We start from the raw sequence: 18,456 nt of genomic DNA, 5'->3' as shown, positions 1-18,456 counted from the left end.
ATTTCACATCCCTTTTTCCTTTCCAGTAGCACTCACTTCTCACCATAGAAGATGAAAATACCAAACATGTGTTTTCCCATAGGTTTTGCCAAGGGAGGAATCACATGACTGAATGTTGGCAAATGGGAGGGACCTCAGGAGAAGACTCCATGGGACTTCAAGGAAAGATTTGCCTTCCTAAAATAAATTGATCAACCCAAGTCAATGTCCATTTTTTTCATTGGATGCGATACCTTCATTCCTTGTGATACCAGAACTGCTGCAGCCACGTGTGGCCATGACTAAATATTGTTGATATGCTGAGGATAGCAGAATGGAAAGATGGAAAGCACAGAGACTCCAAAAAGTTGTTGAGCCACTGAACGTGGAACACCTCTACCTCTGTATTTCTGGCTATGCCAGAAAACAAATGTCCTTAGTATTTCAGCTCATCGTACTTGAATCTTCTGTTACTTGCAACCAGGATACTAACTAATAAAGCTATCGTGGTTTTAAGGCATGGTCCCCAAATTGTTTGACACTTGTGCCGTTGAAAGGTAGGCAGCTTCTAGAAGCTGGAAAAGGCAAGGAAATGGATTCTCTTCTCGAGCCTCCAAAGGGAACGTAGTCCTGCAGACTCATTTTAGATTTCTGACCTCTAGTACTGTAAAACAATAAATTTGTGCTGCTTTAAGCCACTAAATTTATGATAATTTGTTACAGCAGCAATACGAAGCTAATACAGTGATTAAGATCTTGGGTGCTGCTATCAGCCTCGTCAAGTTTAAATCCTTCTTCTACTACTTACTGGATAAACGACCTTTGGCAAATTACTTAAACTCTCTGTACCTCAGTTTCATCTTGAAAGATGGGATGATGGTAACAGAACCAAACCTGCTGGGTTCTCACGGGTTTAAATGAGAAAATCCTCAGGATTATCTGAAACTTCGTAATCTTTAAATAAAGGTAACCATTGTTCTGCTAATATTTATAATTTGATTTAGTATATTTGTACCTTCTCTCCTACAAATTAAAGTTCTTTGGTTTTTTGGGTTTTTTTACGTAGTCATGGAGGAGGAGGGGTGTAAGAGCAGCTGCTCCAGGAGTCGTAGTGCTTACAGCATCTCATTTGATCCTCACAACCAGCCATGAAATAGGTGTAATTTTGTTTTCATACGAGAAAACTGAGGCTGTGGGAGGTTAACTTTTCCAAGTGACATAGCTAGTAAGAAGACAAATCAAAGCAGCTTGTTCACTACACTTGCATTCACTACACTTATTTGCTGGATGATGCACGAATATGTGCAAATAACCATGGCAGTGGGCACTCATCAATACTGCAGAGTTTAGGCGGACTGACACTAGGTCACCCCATCTGACCCACACCGGCACAAATCCCAGCTCTTTAACACGCAACCCTGGTTTCCAGAAAGGTTGGAGGTAACAGAGAGACACTTCCAGTCGCAGGAATCCTGGGGGAGGGTGGGATGGGAGTGGGGGGGGGAGGCAGGAAGGTGGTAACGCTGTGACGCAAAGGCGGGGACTGCGTGGGGAACGCCCCGGGCCATAACCGGGGGGCGGGGCCTCCCCGGGGCCAGTACGCGGCCGCGTAGCTAGACTTGCCCATCCCTCACCCCCGAGGAGAGCTGGCGCCACCATGGAGGAGTACCATCGCCCCTGCGACGAGGTACCGCCCCTCCACCGCCCGCGAGCGACCCCCGTCCGCCTCGGCGCTTAGTCTTGGCCGGGTGGTCTCCCGGCACCCGGCGGCCCCGAGAGTTGGGGTGCGGCGTCCTCCGAGCCCGGGTCCTCTCCTCGGGGCCCGGGATCCGCCCCGCCCATCCTCGGCTCCCCACCCCGAGGCCCTGAGGGTGGGCTGAGAGTCGGGGTGGCAGGGGCTGCTGGGAGCACAGGGGGCTGGCAGTGGGGTCGCGGCCGAGGGGTGGAAGGCCTGACTCGGGGTGCGTGGGGTAGGGATGGGGTGGAGGGAGCCGCCCGTCTGCAGGGCGGGCCGCGGGAATCGGTCTTCCCGGCTGCTTCCTCCGCCCCTTGGTGTCCCCAAAGCAGGTGCCGCATCCCCGCCAAGCGAGGCTCTGGTGGCAGAGCCGCTCCCGCTCCCGGGCACTCTCGTCTGGGTGGTTTGGAAGGAGGCGCCTTATGGATTAGGAGCCCTTGCTTACTGACTCAGGCTTCCCGAAACCTCACCAGAACCCCGTGATGTCATCTGTCATCTTCCTGTTACTGATGGGGGACTCTGACTTTCATGGCGGCTAAGTGACTTGCCCAAAGTTAGAACTGCCAGAAATGACAGATGCTCCATTTGAACCCAGACCTCTGACTACACAACTACAACTCTGGCTTCACTTTAACCACGATGAGGATGAGGCCTGTTGGACCCCAGGATAACCTGTGACAGGGCAGTATAAACAAAGACATCTTCTGTCCACCGGTAGCCACAGGTGAATGGTGCGGTGAAATAAAAGTAGGCAGGCACGTGGTGGAGGTGCAGCATAAAATGGTGTATCATTAGACCCCTGAAAGGGGCTTCTGGACCATTCATCTTCAGGATGTGGGCTTCTGCAGAAGCTAAGACCACATTTAAGTTCATTACTTCTGTGCTTCAGGTGGCATACACATTTCAAGGTTAGTGGTAAAGTATTCTTATTTTAGAAATTGAAGCACAAGCAATTTCACCCTCAAGAAGCACTAGTCTGCTGACTCCTAAGAGGTTCCGTACTGCAGTACCCCCTAAATACCTATATTTAAAAGGAAATAAAATTACACGTGTTACCATGGCCAACTAGTACAACCTGATTATCGGGTGACCTTCCAAATTGAAGTGGAATGGACATCCCATTTAATTTGTAGACCACTTTTGAAAATAGATAAGGACCTTATTTGAAGGTAAAATGACCATTTTAATAGGGGCAATTGTGACACCTGTTTTCATGATATTTCTGATTATTTAGGGTATTTTTATTCCTTTGTTGTTGGGGAATTATCTGGTGTAATTAAATGAGTTGAAAATATTTTAAATCTGTACTCAAGGTGATACTTATTTTCAGAATTTACTTGGTTTTTGAACTGTTTTGTTGTATAGTGGGATTTACAAACATGCTGATGTCATACAGCACCTAAAAACATCTCTATGGAAACAAATCACGTACTACCTGAAGTGTTTTGGTTTAGACTGCAATCTTATCACGTAGCCGAGTTCTTGACTCTAGGACATTTGGTTGCTTTTAACTCAAGATTGTATCAGGCCACTCCACAGGAAAGACTAAGTTGCCAGACCTGTTATATTATAGGTCTATATAGATTATAGGTCTAACATATTATTTATATGTTATAAAGTGACATTAATTTGGAATGATCAAGTATTTTCATAACCTTTAACTCAGGAAAGCCACATTTTTGCCAAGCGTAAGTTAAAAACAAAACTGAAACTTATCTATTCAGCATTCTTTTCTCACTCCCCCTCATTCTCACTTAGCTGCAACTATTTCCTGTGTACTGATAACACATCCTTATACCCACCTCCTATTTCCTGAGCTTTACAATCCAATGATCCTCAATCTCTGGTGTTCATCAGAATCACCAGTAAAGCACTTTTTTTTTCTTGTGCTGTCCATATCTATTTAAAATTTTTTTAATTTTATATTGGAGTATAGTTGATTTACAGTGTTGTGGCAGTTTCAAGTGTACAGCAGAGTGATTCAGTTATACATATACACATATCTATTCTTTTTCAGATTCTTGTCCCGTATAGGATATTACAGAGCATTGAGTAGAATTCCCTGTGCTATACAGTAGGTCCTTGTTGATTATCTGTTTTATATATAGTAGTGTTATATGAGTAAAGCACTTTTTACAAAAACATAGTTGCCCAGGCCCTGCCTCAGAACTAATCAATCAAAATCTCCATGGAGGTAGGTGGGGAAAGCATTTTGCGATTTTAAAGATGATCAAGGTGGGATTAGTAGCCTCAGTAGGCTTAATGCCCCTTTTCACTGTGGTCTCCTGTCTCTAAAACCTGTCTAGGCCAGCCTAGGTTATTCTGTGTAGCATCATAGCTACCAGGAAAAGGAAGTCTGTGTTGAAAACAACTTTAGTTTTTGTTTTCCATCTTTAGGTCGGCTTCAGTGCTGATGAAGCCCACAATATCGTTAAAGAGGTGAGTTACATATCTTGTTCATCTTGAAGATTGATACAGTGGTTGACATTTTAAAAAGCTGTGTTTTGACTTTCAGCACAAAGCTAGAAACCTTAGTATTAAAGCAAGATGTTTCATATTTATTCACTAATTCTTCATAGGGGTGCTTCTATGTTTGTTGTGTTGTATGCTGTCAGGCATCTTGGGGCTCACCCTGAAAGGGATGTTTAAATATTGATCTAGAAAACTGGTTTGCTGTTTTCTAAAACTGATTCTCTGTCTTTTGAATAAAAGAACTTTTATTCCAGTGGGGCCAAATATTATTTTAAATGTTAATGCCCTAAAAGTATATAGGTAAATTATATGTATAGTGTAATAAACATATAATTATAGTATATACATACATATATATATGTGTGTGTGTGTGTGTGTATATATATATATATATATATATATATATATATATATATATATATATATATCAAGTAAATAAAAGACCCTAGAAATATCTGCTTTGGTTATTGCATGCTTTTTTTTAGCCCAATATAACTGGAAAAATAGGGACTTCCAGTGGTTAAGACTCTGCACTCCCAATGCAGGGGGCACAGGTTCGATCCCTGATCGGGGAACTAAGATCCTGCATGCCGCGTGGCACGGCCGTGCGCACACACACACAAAGATTGGAAAAGTAATCACTTTTTAATATCTTTTAGACACTGATATGACGGTAAATCAAGATCTTCAGAAAAATATTTGAAATATGATATCTGGTCCTCGTGTTAGGCAAATAGACAAGAAGTTCTCTTTGGGACTCGATGTTGGCAGAGGAACTTTAATTCTTCTAGTGGTATCACATACAGACTAACTGTGGGTAAGGTATTTATGAACACTTTTAATAGTCCTGAGTCATTTTTAACTGTGCCAAATCCTAGAAAAAAATAAGCTGGCCCGGAAGGCAGGCTTGTGTTGCGGGCATGACTGTTGCAGCCTGTGTCCTAGCAGCAGGCCCCAACTCCCTTTAGGCTTGGCTGGATTGGCTTGCCCTCTGGGCACTGAGCACCGTCTCAGTCCTGAGACCATGCCTTACCTGCCTGAATGCTTAGGGCACGAGCTCACCCGGAACTCACCCAGGGCTGGCCTCGTAAAACTAGGATCAACCTGAGGTCTGAGAGAGCTGGAGAGGCACCTGAAAATCCCGCCATATTTTAATAGTTCAAAATCATGTATTAGAACTTTGTAGCCAGGAATATATCATTATCAAAACAAAATGCAAATGTTTTCAATACCTTGACAATGCAAAAGCACAAATGAGGGCAATGGGGGGGTGGAAGAAGGGATGGAGGTCATGGGAGGGCAGGAGTGATAACAGCCTCAAAGTGGAAAGTCAAGAGAGACTGTCCTTGGTGGATGGAACATGAAGCAAAGGATGCTGGGGTATTGGAGGAATCTTTTAAATAGTACCTTCTTCTTTACCCACATTATGAACCATATGAAAAGACCAAAGAGTTAGTAGAAAGGGAACCAAATATCACCTTTATTATTGATAAAAACTGAGTTGGAGATTGGCGCTTGTTTTGCTAACTCCCTACCTGTTCGGTTCAGACCTTGGAAGAGGCATCCAAGGGAAAGTTAGAGTCAGTAGAGAGAAACACTTAACCAGGCTGGTGCCTTTCGTTGGTCTGGGTGAAGAGGGAAGGAGAAACTAAATACCCAATCCAAGGCATTTGGGAGATTGGCTCTCCCAGATGAGAAGGGTACCAACCAGTAACTCACTCCACCTCCATGGGGAGGAATAATAACAGGTGGGACGAGAGGCCAGGGATGATAAGGAAAAAATCCTCTGCGTGGAAGGAAACATCCGGAGTAGAAAAGAAACATGCTCCTAATAGTGTAAATATATTGAAGTAAAAATAGCAAATTCATTATATTGAGGGACGTGGGGAGGGGGGGCAGGAGGTGGCAGGTGGTCCTAGGGAACTAAATTTTCATCTGTCATAGCAGGAGCTCTAGGGATGTTGTCTATAATTCATCAATCAAGAAATAGCAATATAAACATTATTTAGAGATATGTGAGTGACCCTTAAGAGACAAAAAAACAGTTGTACCCTAAAAGTGTTTCTTCTGTGGAAGGGGGCTGGGGATGGGAAAGGGTGGGGAGGGGATTCTTATTTTTCATTGTAAGCTCTTCTGTTCTGTTGGATTTTTAAACCCACGTGCATGGGTTACTTTGATGGTTTGTTCAGTTAAAAGAACCATGCTTCTTAAAATGAGATACACATATTGAGGGGTGGCTAGGAGGTCCTAGAAGCCACTGGGTGCATTTTTTTTATTTAAAAAAATTTATTTATTTATTTAGGCTGCGTCGGGTCTTAGTTGCGGCACGTAGGATCTTTCATTGCGGCGCGCGGGCTTAGTTGCCCCGCGGCATGTGGGATCTTAGTTCCCCGACCAGGGATCGAACCGGTGTCCCCTGCATTGCAAGATGGATTCTCAACCGCTGGACCACCAGGGAAGTCCCCACTGGGTGCATTTTAGAGCATCAATTTTACTTCCCTACTTGCAAGAGGGAGTTAAGTAATATAAATAATTTAACACCATTTTCAAATGAAAACAAACTGATACATTATGGAGTCAAAAGCAAGCTTCATTTGAAATTTTCATATAAAATATGAGACTCGAAAGACATCTCAGGTTTGCCACAGCTGGCTTTCAGGTACCTGTGTATCCTCTTCCCTCCCCCTCTCTTCCCATGAGCCAACTGTCTTTGCCATTGAGGCATTCGAAAGGTGAGAGGGAGAGGGAGAGAGAGAGCGAGAGCTATTTGAAAACATGTCAGCACTTCCCAGATGATTATACAGTTTCAGCAGGCATTTCTGTTCTTCTTATCTTTTGCTGATCTCCTTATTTTCTTAGAGTCCTTCCTCTGAGCCCCTATGCTAATATATTTTTCCTGCTGAAGTCTTAGAGCCACTCACTTATTGGTGATATGCATATGTTTTATTTATTGTCAGTAATAGAATTTGCCCACGAACGAATTTTCATATAAAAAGTGAGTTACAAATGGAATTAACTTGGAGCTTAATCTAAAGTATATTTGACTCAGGATGCCCAGAGAGTATATCAAAGCCAGTATTACTTCAACAACAAACGTGCACTGAGTCCCTGCTATGTGCCCGAGTTCTGAGTTTGGCCCTGGGAATACAGAGCAGGTTAAGGACCTCATTATCTAGTGGGCCTCCTGGTTAAGTGGTAATGAAGAAGGCTAAATGTTAATTAATAGTAATTAGCAGGGCTATTTACAGTGGCATCCACAGGCCCCTGATATTTCTGTTGTTTGGAGCAGAACTTGAAGCGGTCCTATTAGATAACCTGAAAGTAAACAAGGGCTCGTAGTTTCCCATTAAGGTACAGCAGTCTAGGGAGAGGAAGAGGTTTCCCAAAGGCCGTCAGCTTGGGAATGGTAAAGTCAGGATTAAATCTTTGTCCCCGTGACCCTTGGGCCACTGACCCTCCTAACTCTTCATGTTACATTCTAGGAGAATAATTTGAGCCACATTGTTATTTTCTTCAACCCCTCTAAATTTAATTTCTCTTTTTTGCGTTTTACGATTAGTGAAGAGTTTATACTATCCAGCTTAAGATTCCATATTAGTTAGTGCCTCTACTATAGTCCAGTTGTAGTAAATGAAAGCTGCACATGTGCATGTGTGTGTGCACGCGTGTGTGTGTCTGTCTTATTAAGCTGGATTCTATAAATGAATTGCATGAGTGCTTTATTCTCCCGGCTCTATCACTTGCATAAAAAAATAATAGCAGCAAAATAAGTCAGAGAAAGACAAATACTGTATGATCGCACTACTATGTGGAATCTAAAAAACTCCAAACTCATAGAAACAGAGTAGAACGGTGGTTGCCATGGGGTGGGGAAAATGTTGGTCAAAGGGTACAAACTTCTAGTTGTAAGATGAATAAGTTCTGAGGACCTAATATACACCATGGTAATTATGGTTAACAGTACTGTATTGTATACTTGAAGGTTGCTGAAAGTAGATCTTAAATGTTCTCAATACACACACACACACGCACACACACACACAAACAAAAGGTAAGTATGTGAGGAAGTGAATGTGTTAACAAACCTTATTGTGGCAATCATTTCACAGTATAGCATGTGTCAAATCATCACATTGTACACCTTAAACTGACACAATGTTGTATGTCAATTATATCTCAATAAAACTGGAAAAAATAAAATAACAGCAGCAATAATGATAATGATGTAATAATATGTCATTACTTATGTGTTTGCTCTGTGGCAGTCACTGTGTTTGAGCACACAGCTTTCCTTATCTCACCCCATCCTCACAGCAGCTTGATAAGGTGACGCTGTTATCCCTGCTTTAAAGATTAGGAAAATAGGGGTTTCAAGAGAGTAAGTCACTTGCAAAAGGTCACACGGGGGTGGCTGAGGTGACCTTAAAACCTAAGACTGTGATACTAAACTGGTGCTCTTAATCAAGTATCAGAAGTGGATGCAAGTAAACACTGTGGAAAATTAACTTTCTCTTTCTAGAGTGCCTAAAAACTAGCGTTTGTTGATGATTTACTTTTAGTGGCAGGTGTGCTTGTTGTTTGATAGCTAAGCAGTTACATAATATGAAATAGGATATAATTATTGTACATGAGAAATAGATTTTTAAATTGGTCTCATCCTTTATTTCTAGCATCTGAAACCTAGTTCAAATCCCAGCTGTTTCAAAGCCATTCTTTAACCAGTTGATAGCACCCTTTTAAAATCTCCACCCCCTCATAGTCCTTTTATGACATGACTTACCACCCTTGATTAGTCTTCCTTGTATTATAGAGTTCTTTTATTAGCGTCTCTGCTAGACTGTTAAGTTCTTTACAGTAGAGGCCATGTCACATTTATCTTTATATGGCCTGTGATATCTCATAGAGTGAGATAATGCATGCGGAAATGCTTTGAAAATTCTGCAACAGTTAGAGATGATGCGTAATAAATATTTAACAGGTGCATATCTTGTAAGATGTTTTATTAGGTTATAAGTGTATTTTATGTTTTGAATAAATTTTTTGCTACGATATGTGTATACTTTGTTTAATTGTCCTCTGCCCTTTTAGTGTATAGATGGGGTCTTGGGAGGTGAAGATTATAATCATAACAACATCAACCAATGGACCGCAAGCATAGTGGAGCAATCCTTAGCACATCTGGTTAAGTTGGGAAAAGCTTATAAGTATATTGGTAAGTATCGGTGTCCTTCCTCACTAGTTTACTCCCCTTTGTTCCTGTGGTTTTCCTCTGAATTTACAGAATGTAAATGAATGATAGACACTCAAGTTGGATACTAATAGGGGGTGAAGGACTTCTGACTTATTCATCACAAAAATAATCTGTGATAATACCTAAAAGATGGAGGTCTTTCACAACTCAGAAGCAGTTTGAGCTCCCGCCAACCATCTACTTGTCTTGATAGCATCGTCTTTTACATTTGCATTGGTTATCTTCAGTGAAATTCCCTCAGCCCTACTGTCTTCCTTTCATTAGTGCCATGCCTCCTTACGTGTAGGACTGTGAAGTGCCACACAATACTTGTAAAGTGGAACATTTTCTTTGTTTCTGTGTCTGAATTATGCCCATGGGACAAGGCACATAATTTCGCCCAGATTTTTCCTGCAGTACAGTCACCATTGGTTATGGCACTGGGCAGCAAACAGACTGGACCCAGTGGGGTCAGAATCGTGCTGGTAAATAATCAAGATGAGAGACTTATTTTTTTCAATCCATTCGCTGAATGCTTTGTTGTCTGTTATTTTTATAGCTTTTAGAGCTCCGAACTCAAACACTTAGATATGTTTTCCTTTGTTTGTAAGCGTTCTCACTGTGCAACTTTATTTGTAGTGACCTGTGCGGTGGTCCAGAGGAGTGCATATGGCTTTCACACAGCCAGCTCATGTTTTTGGGACACCACATCTGATGGTAAGAGACTTTAAGCTGATTCAAACAAAATCCAACTTCTAGCAAAGGCAAATAGTGTACTTGTTATCGAATCCTTATTTATCTCTAATTAAATTCCCACAAGACTTTATCAACAGAATTGCTTTGTACCTAGTGACAAGTATGCCATCAGACAAATAGGAAATGTGAAGATTTAACAGATTGCAGGAAATATGATATTAAAACCTATGAAAAATGTATATAGATAGATAGATAGATAGATAGATAGATATTTCCTGGTAATTCTGATGTTTTGCTGGTATTTCAAAGTCCTTTTGTTGTGTGTTTTCAGGAACCTGTACTGTAAGATGGGAAAACCGAACCATGAACTGTATTGTCAATGTCTTTGCCATTGCTATTGTCCTGTAACAGGCTAAAAATGTTCGGCCGAAACCATTAACAAGAATTTGTCACTGTATCCTTTCTAAAAAGAGTAACAGTTACTTATTCGTGTGCTAGATGACAAGTGTGCAATATGCTTCAAAACTATCAAGAAAAACTGAATAGTGCAAGCAAGCAATCTCATAGGAAGTTGGCAGATTATCTCATATTCCGTACAGCATCATTTAAATAGGAAAACCACAACATTAGCAAAAAACACAGAAATATGGCATGACATGAAAATACAGTCTTATATTTACACCGGCTTTTCACTAATAGTATGTACCTAAGGAGATGGGGAAATCCATTCAGATAATTAAATTCTCTTCCAGCTAGAAAAGTTAACAGGGATAAATATATGAACAAAAATACTGCAAGGATAAATGTGGAGAAAATGATAATAATTAGTTAACACTTCTTAGTTTTTTACTTCTCCTTCTTAGCTGTACATATGATTTAGTGGAAAGTAATTCCATTCTTTTTTTTTTTTTGGCCGTGCCACGCAGCTTGTGGGTTCTTAGTTCCCCAACCAGGGGTCGAACCCGGGCCCTCGGCAGTGAAAGCACAAGAGTCCTAACCACTGGACAGCCAGGGAATTCCCTTAAATCAGTATTTTAAATTTCAAATTCTTATTTACATTTGAGGGCGAATTAAATCAGGTAACCTGAATTCCCTAGGTAAACAAGATTAGTTACAGTGTATGATGAAAAGTATATGACTCTAACGGCTGCCTTACACTTCCTTCCTTCCATTTGGAACAAACATTTACTGAATGTTATGAGCTATTTCTCTGCTAATTATAGTTATCAATATGCTGTTCAAATTCTAAGTTTCTTTTGGTACCTATTCAGTTGGACGACTAACATTTATGTTTGGGAAGGAAAAAAAAAAAAGAGTTGTTTTACAAGAGAGGAAAAAAGTGAATCTGGTTATCCAGGTGGAAGTAAGCAAAAGAAAAGCACTTATTGCTGACAGAATTATAGATGTAATTTTAAGAATTGCTCCTAACAAGCAAAAAATGCATAAAATATGCAACTCTTAGTTAAAGGCCTTATTAGCAGTATAATATACAAGTAGTAAATTTTGTCATTGCTTTAGTTACAACCATCTGTAAATAATTTTAAATACTTATTATGTGAGGTTCAAATTGAGTGGAGTAAAGTGTAAATTAAATGTATACAATCATTAGCAGGTTATTGAATATCTCAGGGCTTATGAAATATAGTTAAATTTATTAAGAAAATAAAAGATGAAAAATTAGGGTACACAGCTGGCCACCAAATGCGAAGTCAATTTGCTATTTAACCTTGAAAACAAAATCAATTTTGCATATTACCACTAACACTAGTACATATAGGGAGTGGAACCATGGTTTGTTGAATTCTGGGGGGAAAGAAAAGCTTAGTGTTGACAATATTAAGATAGTATTCTTCTAGGAATACTATGTGCATGTTTGATATTTTTGCTGAGTAACAATAATTGTTCAGTGTGTAAGAAGAAGATGAAGGAAATACAAGGATAGAGTTTAATGCAGTGATCTACATTTTGGGCACGTCAAAATTTATCAGTCATTACCTTTATGTTAGTTTACGCTGCTGGCTTTTGTGCCTTGAAGATTATAATAGTGACCAAAATACATCTGTGCAGTTAAGGCTCGCTTTTGATTACTGTTATTGAAGCCTGATTTTAAAAGAATAATAATCAAAAATACCTCGTGAACTTGCTATCTGCTCTGTTTCTAGTTAAAATGTAATAAAGATTATCTTCCTGCGCTGTACGTTTGCTTCTGGATGTTCACTGAATAGTTAAAGAAATGGCATTGTCTTTAAGAAATTCTAAATAACAGGAATGAGGAAGAGAAATGAATGTCAGACCACACAGATACATTGTACAGAATAAATGCCATTAAAATAGCAACCCGAACCCAGTGTTCACCATTACAACATAAATAACAGCTCCTATTTTATGCCTTTTATTATTTTTAACAAAAAGTTATTTTAAAAAGTAGTATAAAATATATTCTGTAACTATTTATTAGCTTTTAATAACTATTTTTTGGCAAGGAATTTTGTCCTATTTGTCAACCTGCAATCGAGTTGTTGCTGTTTGTTTGTTTTTCATTAAGGACTTTAAGTATGTAAAATTAGCGTATTCAGATGTAAGTACTAACTCGGATTTTTGTAAAGCTATAATTTTATGTTTGTAAAGTACCAGTATACAGCCCTAAATGATGGCAACATCTCATTACATTTTCTGTGGTAAAAAGTACTTTTTTGCTCTTCTTTCCACGTTAGGTGTTACCTAATTATGAGTCACTGAAAGCATTTTCACCACCTACAGTCATCACCACATTTTTAAGGTAATCTTACGGTGCTGTGGATTATATTTTTAAAGCTTGAGTGAAAAACCTTGTCTATCCTTGATAACAGTTTTTTAAAAGTGGGAGAAAAATCTGTGATTTTTTTTGTAGCAAAGGAACTAGGTCTTTTTTATAGCGGACACCAAAGCAAAGGTTGAGAGATGAATTGAAAATTTCACTCCATGTGCTACAATCTACCCAAGGGGAACTTGTTTTATAATCTAGAAGGTGGAGCTATACTTGTGGCTAAAGAGGCTTATAGTTTCAATGTCTAATAATTCAGTAAAATTGACCTTTGCATATTTACTAAATTCCCTATAAAAGGATCTTAAGCATTCAGCCCTTACAAGATTTAGATAGCCACCATCAATGTACATTAACCTCAGTGGTCCAGGAGATTCTAGCCCACCTTGTCTAACTGCAAATCCCGTATTTCTCACTGTGGTCCCACTCAGTGTCACCCCATGTCATCCTTGGATGTGTAGGATATATTGACAATCCAGGCCTAATTAGAAATGGCCCCTAACTGCTTCATAAAGAGTATCTCTTCCCAAAACGGTTTCTAAGGATCTCAGAGATGAAGCGGGAACTTTGTACAGACACTCTCAGCGCCACCGGGATGGTATGTATCTTCCCTACAGGACACGAAACATGGGCAACTGTCCCCACTCTGGGATGCTTTAAAGGTGAAGCCTATATGGGGAAGTTTCTTTGCAGTTCTGCCTAACCAGGTCAGGGAATCTGATGCCTGGGCTTATCCAGTAATGTATATTCAACTTTCTTCATGCCAAAATAAACCTTTTTATTTTACTGAATGCTGTGTCTTTTTAGATATTTTTATGTATGCCCGCTTCTAACTTGAGATATGTCGATCTGGGTTTCTCAGGGCAGAGTTTTACATGAGGCAGTATTATTACTTAATGAAAGTTCTGTTATTTTCACCCCTATAATGCCTTATGGAGAAAATCTCCGTGAAAATTAATAGACTGTATCATGTACCGACCTTTTCTTAACCTGTAATTTTGTAGGCTAGGAATTTGGATTAAGCTGCATACGCTAACATAGGCTTTCACGGTTAATGCTCATATAGAATACCACCCAAAATGATCAGGATTAGAACAGTGGTTTCTGAATAATTAAATTAAAGCAAACTTGTTCTGTAAAGGGCCAAAAAGTAAATATCTGAGACCATTATAGGCCTTTGCAACTACGCAAGTATGCTGTTGTAGTTTGAAAAAAGTCCAAGACAGTATGTAAATGAATGGGCACGACTGCGTTCCAATGGAACTTTATTTACAAAAACAGGTGGCAGGCTGGTCATAGTTTAACAACCCCTGTATTAGAGTAAGAGGTGTTTCCTAGCCACTTAAAAAATTATACCTTAATAATTTGAGAACTTTTTTTCTTTTTGTCGTTCTCAGTTATAAACGATGGAACACAAAGCACTTTTATATGTTATGTTTTCATTATCTTGGACTCAGAGACCTTACCAGTAAACCAAACCTGTACTCTCCTTATTGAAAGAAAGAAGGGCTACAAATCAACTTCTCCAAAACTAAAGTATTCCTTTTTTGATGTATATCACCTAACTTTTCACAAGTTTACAGATAACTTTATATCTTATTATCTTGGAGTTCATTTTACAACCTTAGTTTAAGGAACGTTATTATAAAAAGGTTAACGTTTTGTTATTTACTGATTTTTACTTTTTTTTGTGGCTAAGATGGACTCTGTTCTACCCAGAGAATCATCCATGCATACTGGACATGGCAGTCGTCCATTCAATGCCTCCTCCTAGAAATCACTCACACACACACATGAAACTGCACTAGGCATGAGCACCTGACCCAATGATGGTTTATCCATGGATTGATTTTTAATCCATAAGGTGGCTGGGATACATTAAGCCAAGCAAAGTATTGATAGTTCTCTCTGAATTTTGAATCCGAACATAAGGAGAGCATTATTCAATAGGAGAAAACGGGGGCAGATGAAAAGAAAAGCAGAAGTCTCGTCAAGGACTCATCCAAGTTTTCTTACCAGCAGAACTGTCATCACATCTGCCCTCTCCTCTCGCTACCACCCTCCAATCCAGGGAAGACAGACCAAACTTCCAGTACCAGCGACACCAGCAGCAGTGTTGAGAATGGTGTCAGCAGCAAATGTGGCAGAGAGAGTGGTATATTAGGCAGGGAGCTGGTTGATGGGAATGGTCTGGTAGATGGCTTAGAATCACCAGCATAGGGTGATAAAAGAACAGAACAAAAACCGGTATACAAATGTTCATAGCAGTGTTACTAGTAATAGCAAAAAACTAGAAACCACTTTGACCATCAGTGGGTGAATGGTTTAACAAACTGTGGTACATACGTGGACTATTATTCAGAAAACACACACACACAAGAAGTTGTATGAATCTCCAGAGAATTACGCTGAGTGAAAAAGCCAATCCTAAAAGAATACTGTATGATTCCATTTATGTGACATGTTTAAAACAAAAGTTTAAAAAATGAGGTTGGAGATAGTGGAGGGGGAAGGAGGAAGGGGGCAGGAGGCAGGGGGGGTGTGGTTATAAAAAGCCAACATGAAGCATCCTTGTGGTATTGGAACTGTTCAGTATCTTGGCTTTGGTGGTAGATACACAAACTTACACATTCTAAAACTGGGTAGAACTAAATACACACAAACGAGTACAAGTAAAATTGGGGAAATCTGAATAAGGTGGGTGGATTTATCAATGTCAGTATCCTAGTTGTGATATTGCAGTAGAGGTTTGGAAAATGTTCCCATTGGGGGAAATTGGGAAAAGGATACAGGAGATTTATCTCTATTATTTCTTACGACTGTATGTCAATTTATAATGATATCAATAAAACTTTCAATTAAAAAATGAAGATGGGGGCTTCCCTGGTGGCGCAGTGGTTAAGAATCTGCCTGCCAATGCAGGGGACGTGGGTTTGAGCCCTGATCCAGGAAGATCCCACATGCCGCCGAGCAGCTAAGCCCGTGTGCCACAACTACTGAGCCTGCGCTCTAGAGCCCGCGAGCCACAACTACTGAGGCCGCAGGCCACCACTACTGAGCCCACGCGCTGCAACTACTGAAGCCCACGCACCTAGTGCCCGTGCTCTGCAACAAAGAGAAGCCACTGCAATGAGAAGCCCGTGCACCACAACGAAGGGTAGCTCCCGCTCGCTGCAACTAGAGAAAGCCCGCGCGCAGCAACGAAGACCCAGTGGAGCCAAAAATAAATAAAATAAAAATAAATAAATTTTAAAAAATGAAGATGGACTAAAGACAATTTCATATAAAAGAACATAAAAAAGCAGATCAACTTTTGGTTGGTTTTATTGTCTATAAATTCTCTACAGTGTGCCCTCTTATTGCTTGCGCCCAGGGAAGACCGCTCCCACCATTGCCCATGATACACCACTGGATAGAGACATAATAAAAGAGAAAAAGTGAGTTGCCAGAACAGCCAAGCTCTTCTGTAATGAGTTGATCTCTTAATCTGGACAATTCTATGCCTTGACTCTCTTAAATTTGAGCTTCTGGGTGATTCATTGTAGCAAGGAGAGAATTACACTTAGACCAAAGAAGTGTTAGTGTTCCCTAAAGTATATCAGAGAGATGGAAGAGGGCTAAATATTTCAGTAAAAATCAGGGTACTTTTTATAGTTATTTATCTGTTTATCAGTCAATGGACATTTGGATTATTTCTCATTTTTCACTATTCTGAAAAATGCTGCTATGAACATTTGTGAACAAGTTTCTATGTGGACATATGTTTTCATCTCTCTCGGGTATATGCCTAGGAATGTAATTGCTGGGTCACATGGTATGAAAGGTGAGGTGACTATTGGATGCTGGTAAGTAATCAACAATGCCCACTACACTCCCACAAAGAAATCCTCTCACGTAATTACTGAAGTAGATAGTCATCTTGATCTAGTTTCTGTTTTCCTGCTTGGGATAGATACGGATATAAGAAATACTTTACTTTCAAGTCAGAAAGAGAAAGACAAATACCATATGATAACACTCATATGTGGAATCTAAAATATGGCACAAATGAGCCATACGAAACAGAAATGGACTCACAGACATAATGAACAGACTGTGGTTGCCAAGGGGGAGGGGTGGTGGGGGAGGGATAGAGTGGGAGTTTGGGGTTAATAGATGCAAACTATTACATATAGAGTGGATAAACAACAAGATCCTACTGTATAGCACAGGGAACTATATTCAGTATCCTGGGATAAACCGTAATGGAAAAGAACAGAGGCTGTGTATAAATGCATAACTGAGTCACTTTGCTGTACAGCAGAAATTAACACAACATTGTAAATCAACTACACTTCAATTAAAAAAAAAGAAATACTTTACTTTCTTGTTAACTTTTGTATTGGTTTTCTATTGCTGCTTAAACTTGGTGGCCTGAAACAACATGAATTTAGTCTCTTACAGTAAGTGTTAGAGGTCAAAAGTCCACAACAGTCTTACTGGACTAACGTCAAAGTTTAAGCAGGGCTGCATTCCTTCTGGAGGCTCTAGGTGAGCATTCATTTTCTTGCCTTTTCTAGCTTCTAGAGGTTCCCTGCATTTCTTGGTTAGTGGTTCCATCTTCAAAGCCAGAAATGTAGCAGTTTCAAATCTCTCTCCTCTTTGACCTCTGCTTCTGTCATCTCCTCCTTTGACTCTGAGCCTCCTGCCTCTATCCTTCCCTTTATTAGGACCCTTGTGATTACATTGGGCCCACCCAGGATGATCTCCCATCCCAAGATCTTTAACCTAATCACACCTGCAAAGTCCTTTCGCCATGTAACATATTTACACGTTCTGAGGATTAGAATGTGGATATCTTTGGGTGGTCATTTTATTTAGTACAACCCTATTATCACATGACACTGAATGTCAGTGACTCAGTTTAAGTATCAGAAAAGCAATAGGGAATATTGAGGACTGTGACGTGTTAGACAGCACATGCCCCTTCAGAGGGAGGCTACGTCTTAGCTCCAGCCATTATGAACATTCAGAAACAAGGTCTCAGGGTTCCCTAATCTTCCAGTTTTGCAAGGAATTCAGAAATATGGTGTGAAGTCTCAATTTCAAAACCTCAGTACTTTTCAGCATTGGTGTTTGGACCTAGGGGGGTCTCATAAATAGTACACCTCTTCCCTTCCTGAGTTCTGAACAAATTAAGAGGCAAGGAGAAAGACAGGTTAAAATCGAAGTATCAGCTTTCTGAGAAAAACAAATATCTTATATTAACGCATATATGTGGAATCTAGAAAAATGGTACAGATGAACCGGTTTGCAAGGCAGGAATAGAGACACAGATGTAGAGAACAAACATATGGACACCAAGGGGGGAAAGTGGGGGGAGGGTGGTGGGATGAATTGGGAGATTGGGACTGACACGTATACACTAATATGTATAAAATAGATAACTAATAAGAACCTGCTGTATAGCACAGGGAACTCCACTCTGCTGTACAGTAGAAACTAACACAACATTGTAAAACAACTATACCCCAATACAAAAAATTTTAAAAAAAAAGTTTC

At 40.0% G+C, this 18,456-nt stretch overlaps 1 protein-coding gene across 1 annotated transcript; it reads left to right on the top strand.

The window, feature by feature from the left end:
- The first annotated feature begins 1,568 nt into the window (after positions 1-1,568).
- Positions 1,569-12,309, top strand: DYNLT3 (dynein light chain Tctex-type 3). Its single transcript, XM_068534040.1, has 5 exons — positions 1,569-1,666; positions 4,112-4,153; positions 9,275-9,398; positions 10,056-10,133; positions 10,444-12,309. The coding sequence occupies exons 1-5, from the start codon at positions 1,637-1,639 to the stop codon at positions 10,518-10,520; spliced, it is 351 nt and encodes a 116-aa protein (XP_068390141.1). The 5' UTR covers positions 1,569-1,636; the 3' UTR covers positions 10,521-12,309.
- Positions 12,310-18,456: the final 6,147 nt, after the last annotated feature.

Source organism: Eschrichtius robustus, chromosome X (assembly GCF_028021215.1).
Source record: "Eschrichtius robustus isolate mEscRob2 chromosome X, mEscRob2.pri, whole genome shotgun sequence".
Classification (NCBI taxonomy): Eukaryota; Metazoa; Chordata; class Mammalia; order Artiodactyla; family Eschrichtiidae; genus Eschrichtius; species Eschrichtius robustus.
This window is presented reverse-complemented; position numbering and strand designations above follow the sequence as displayed.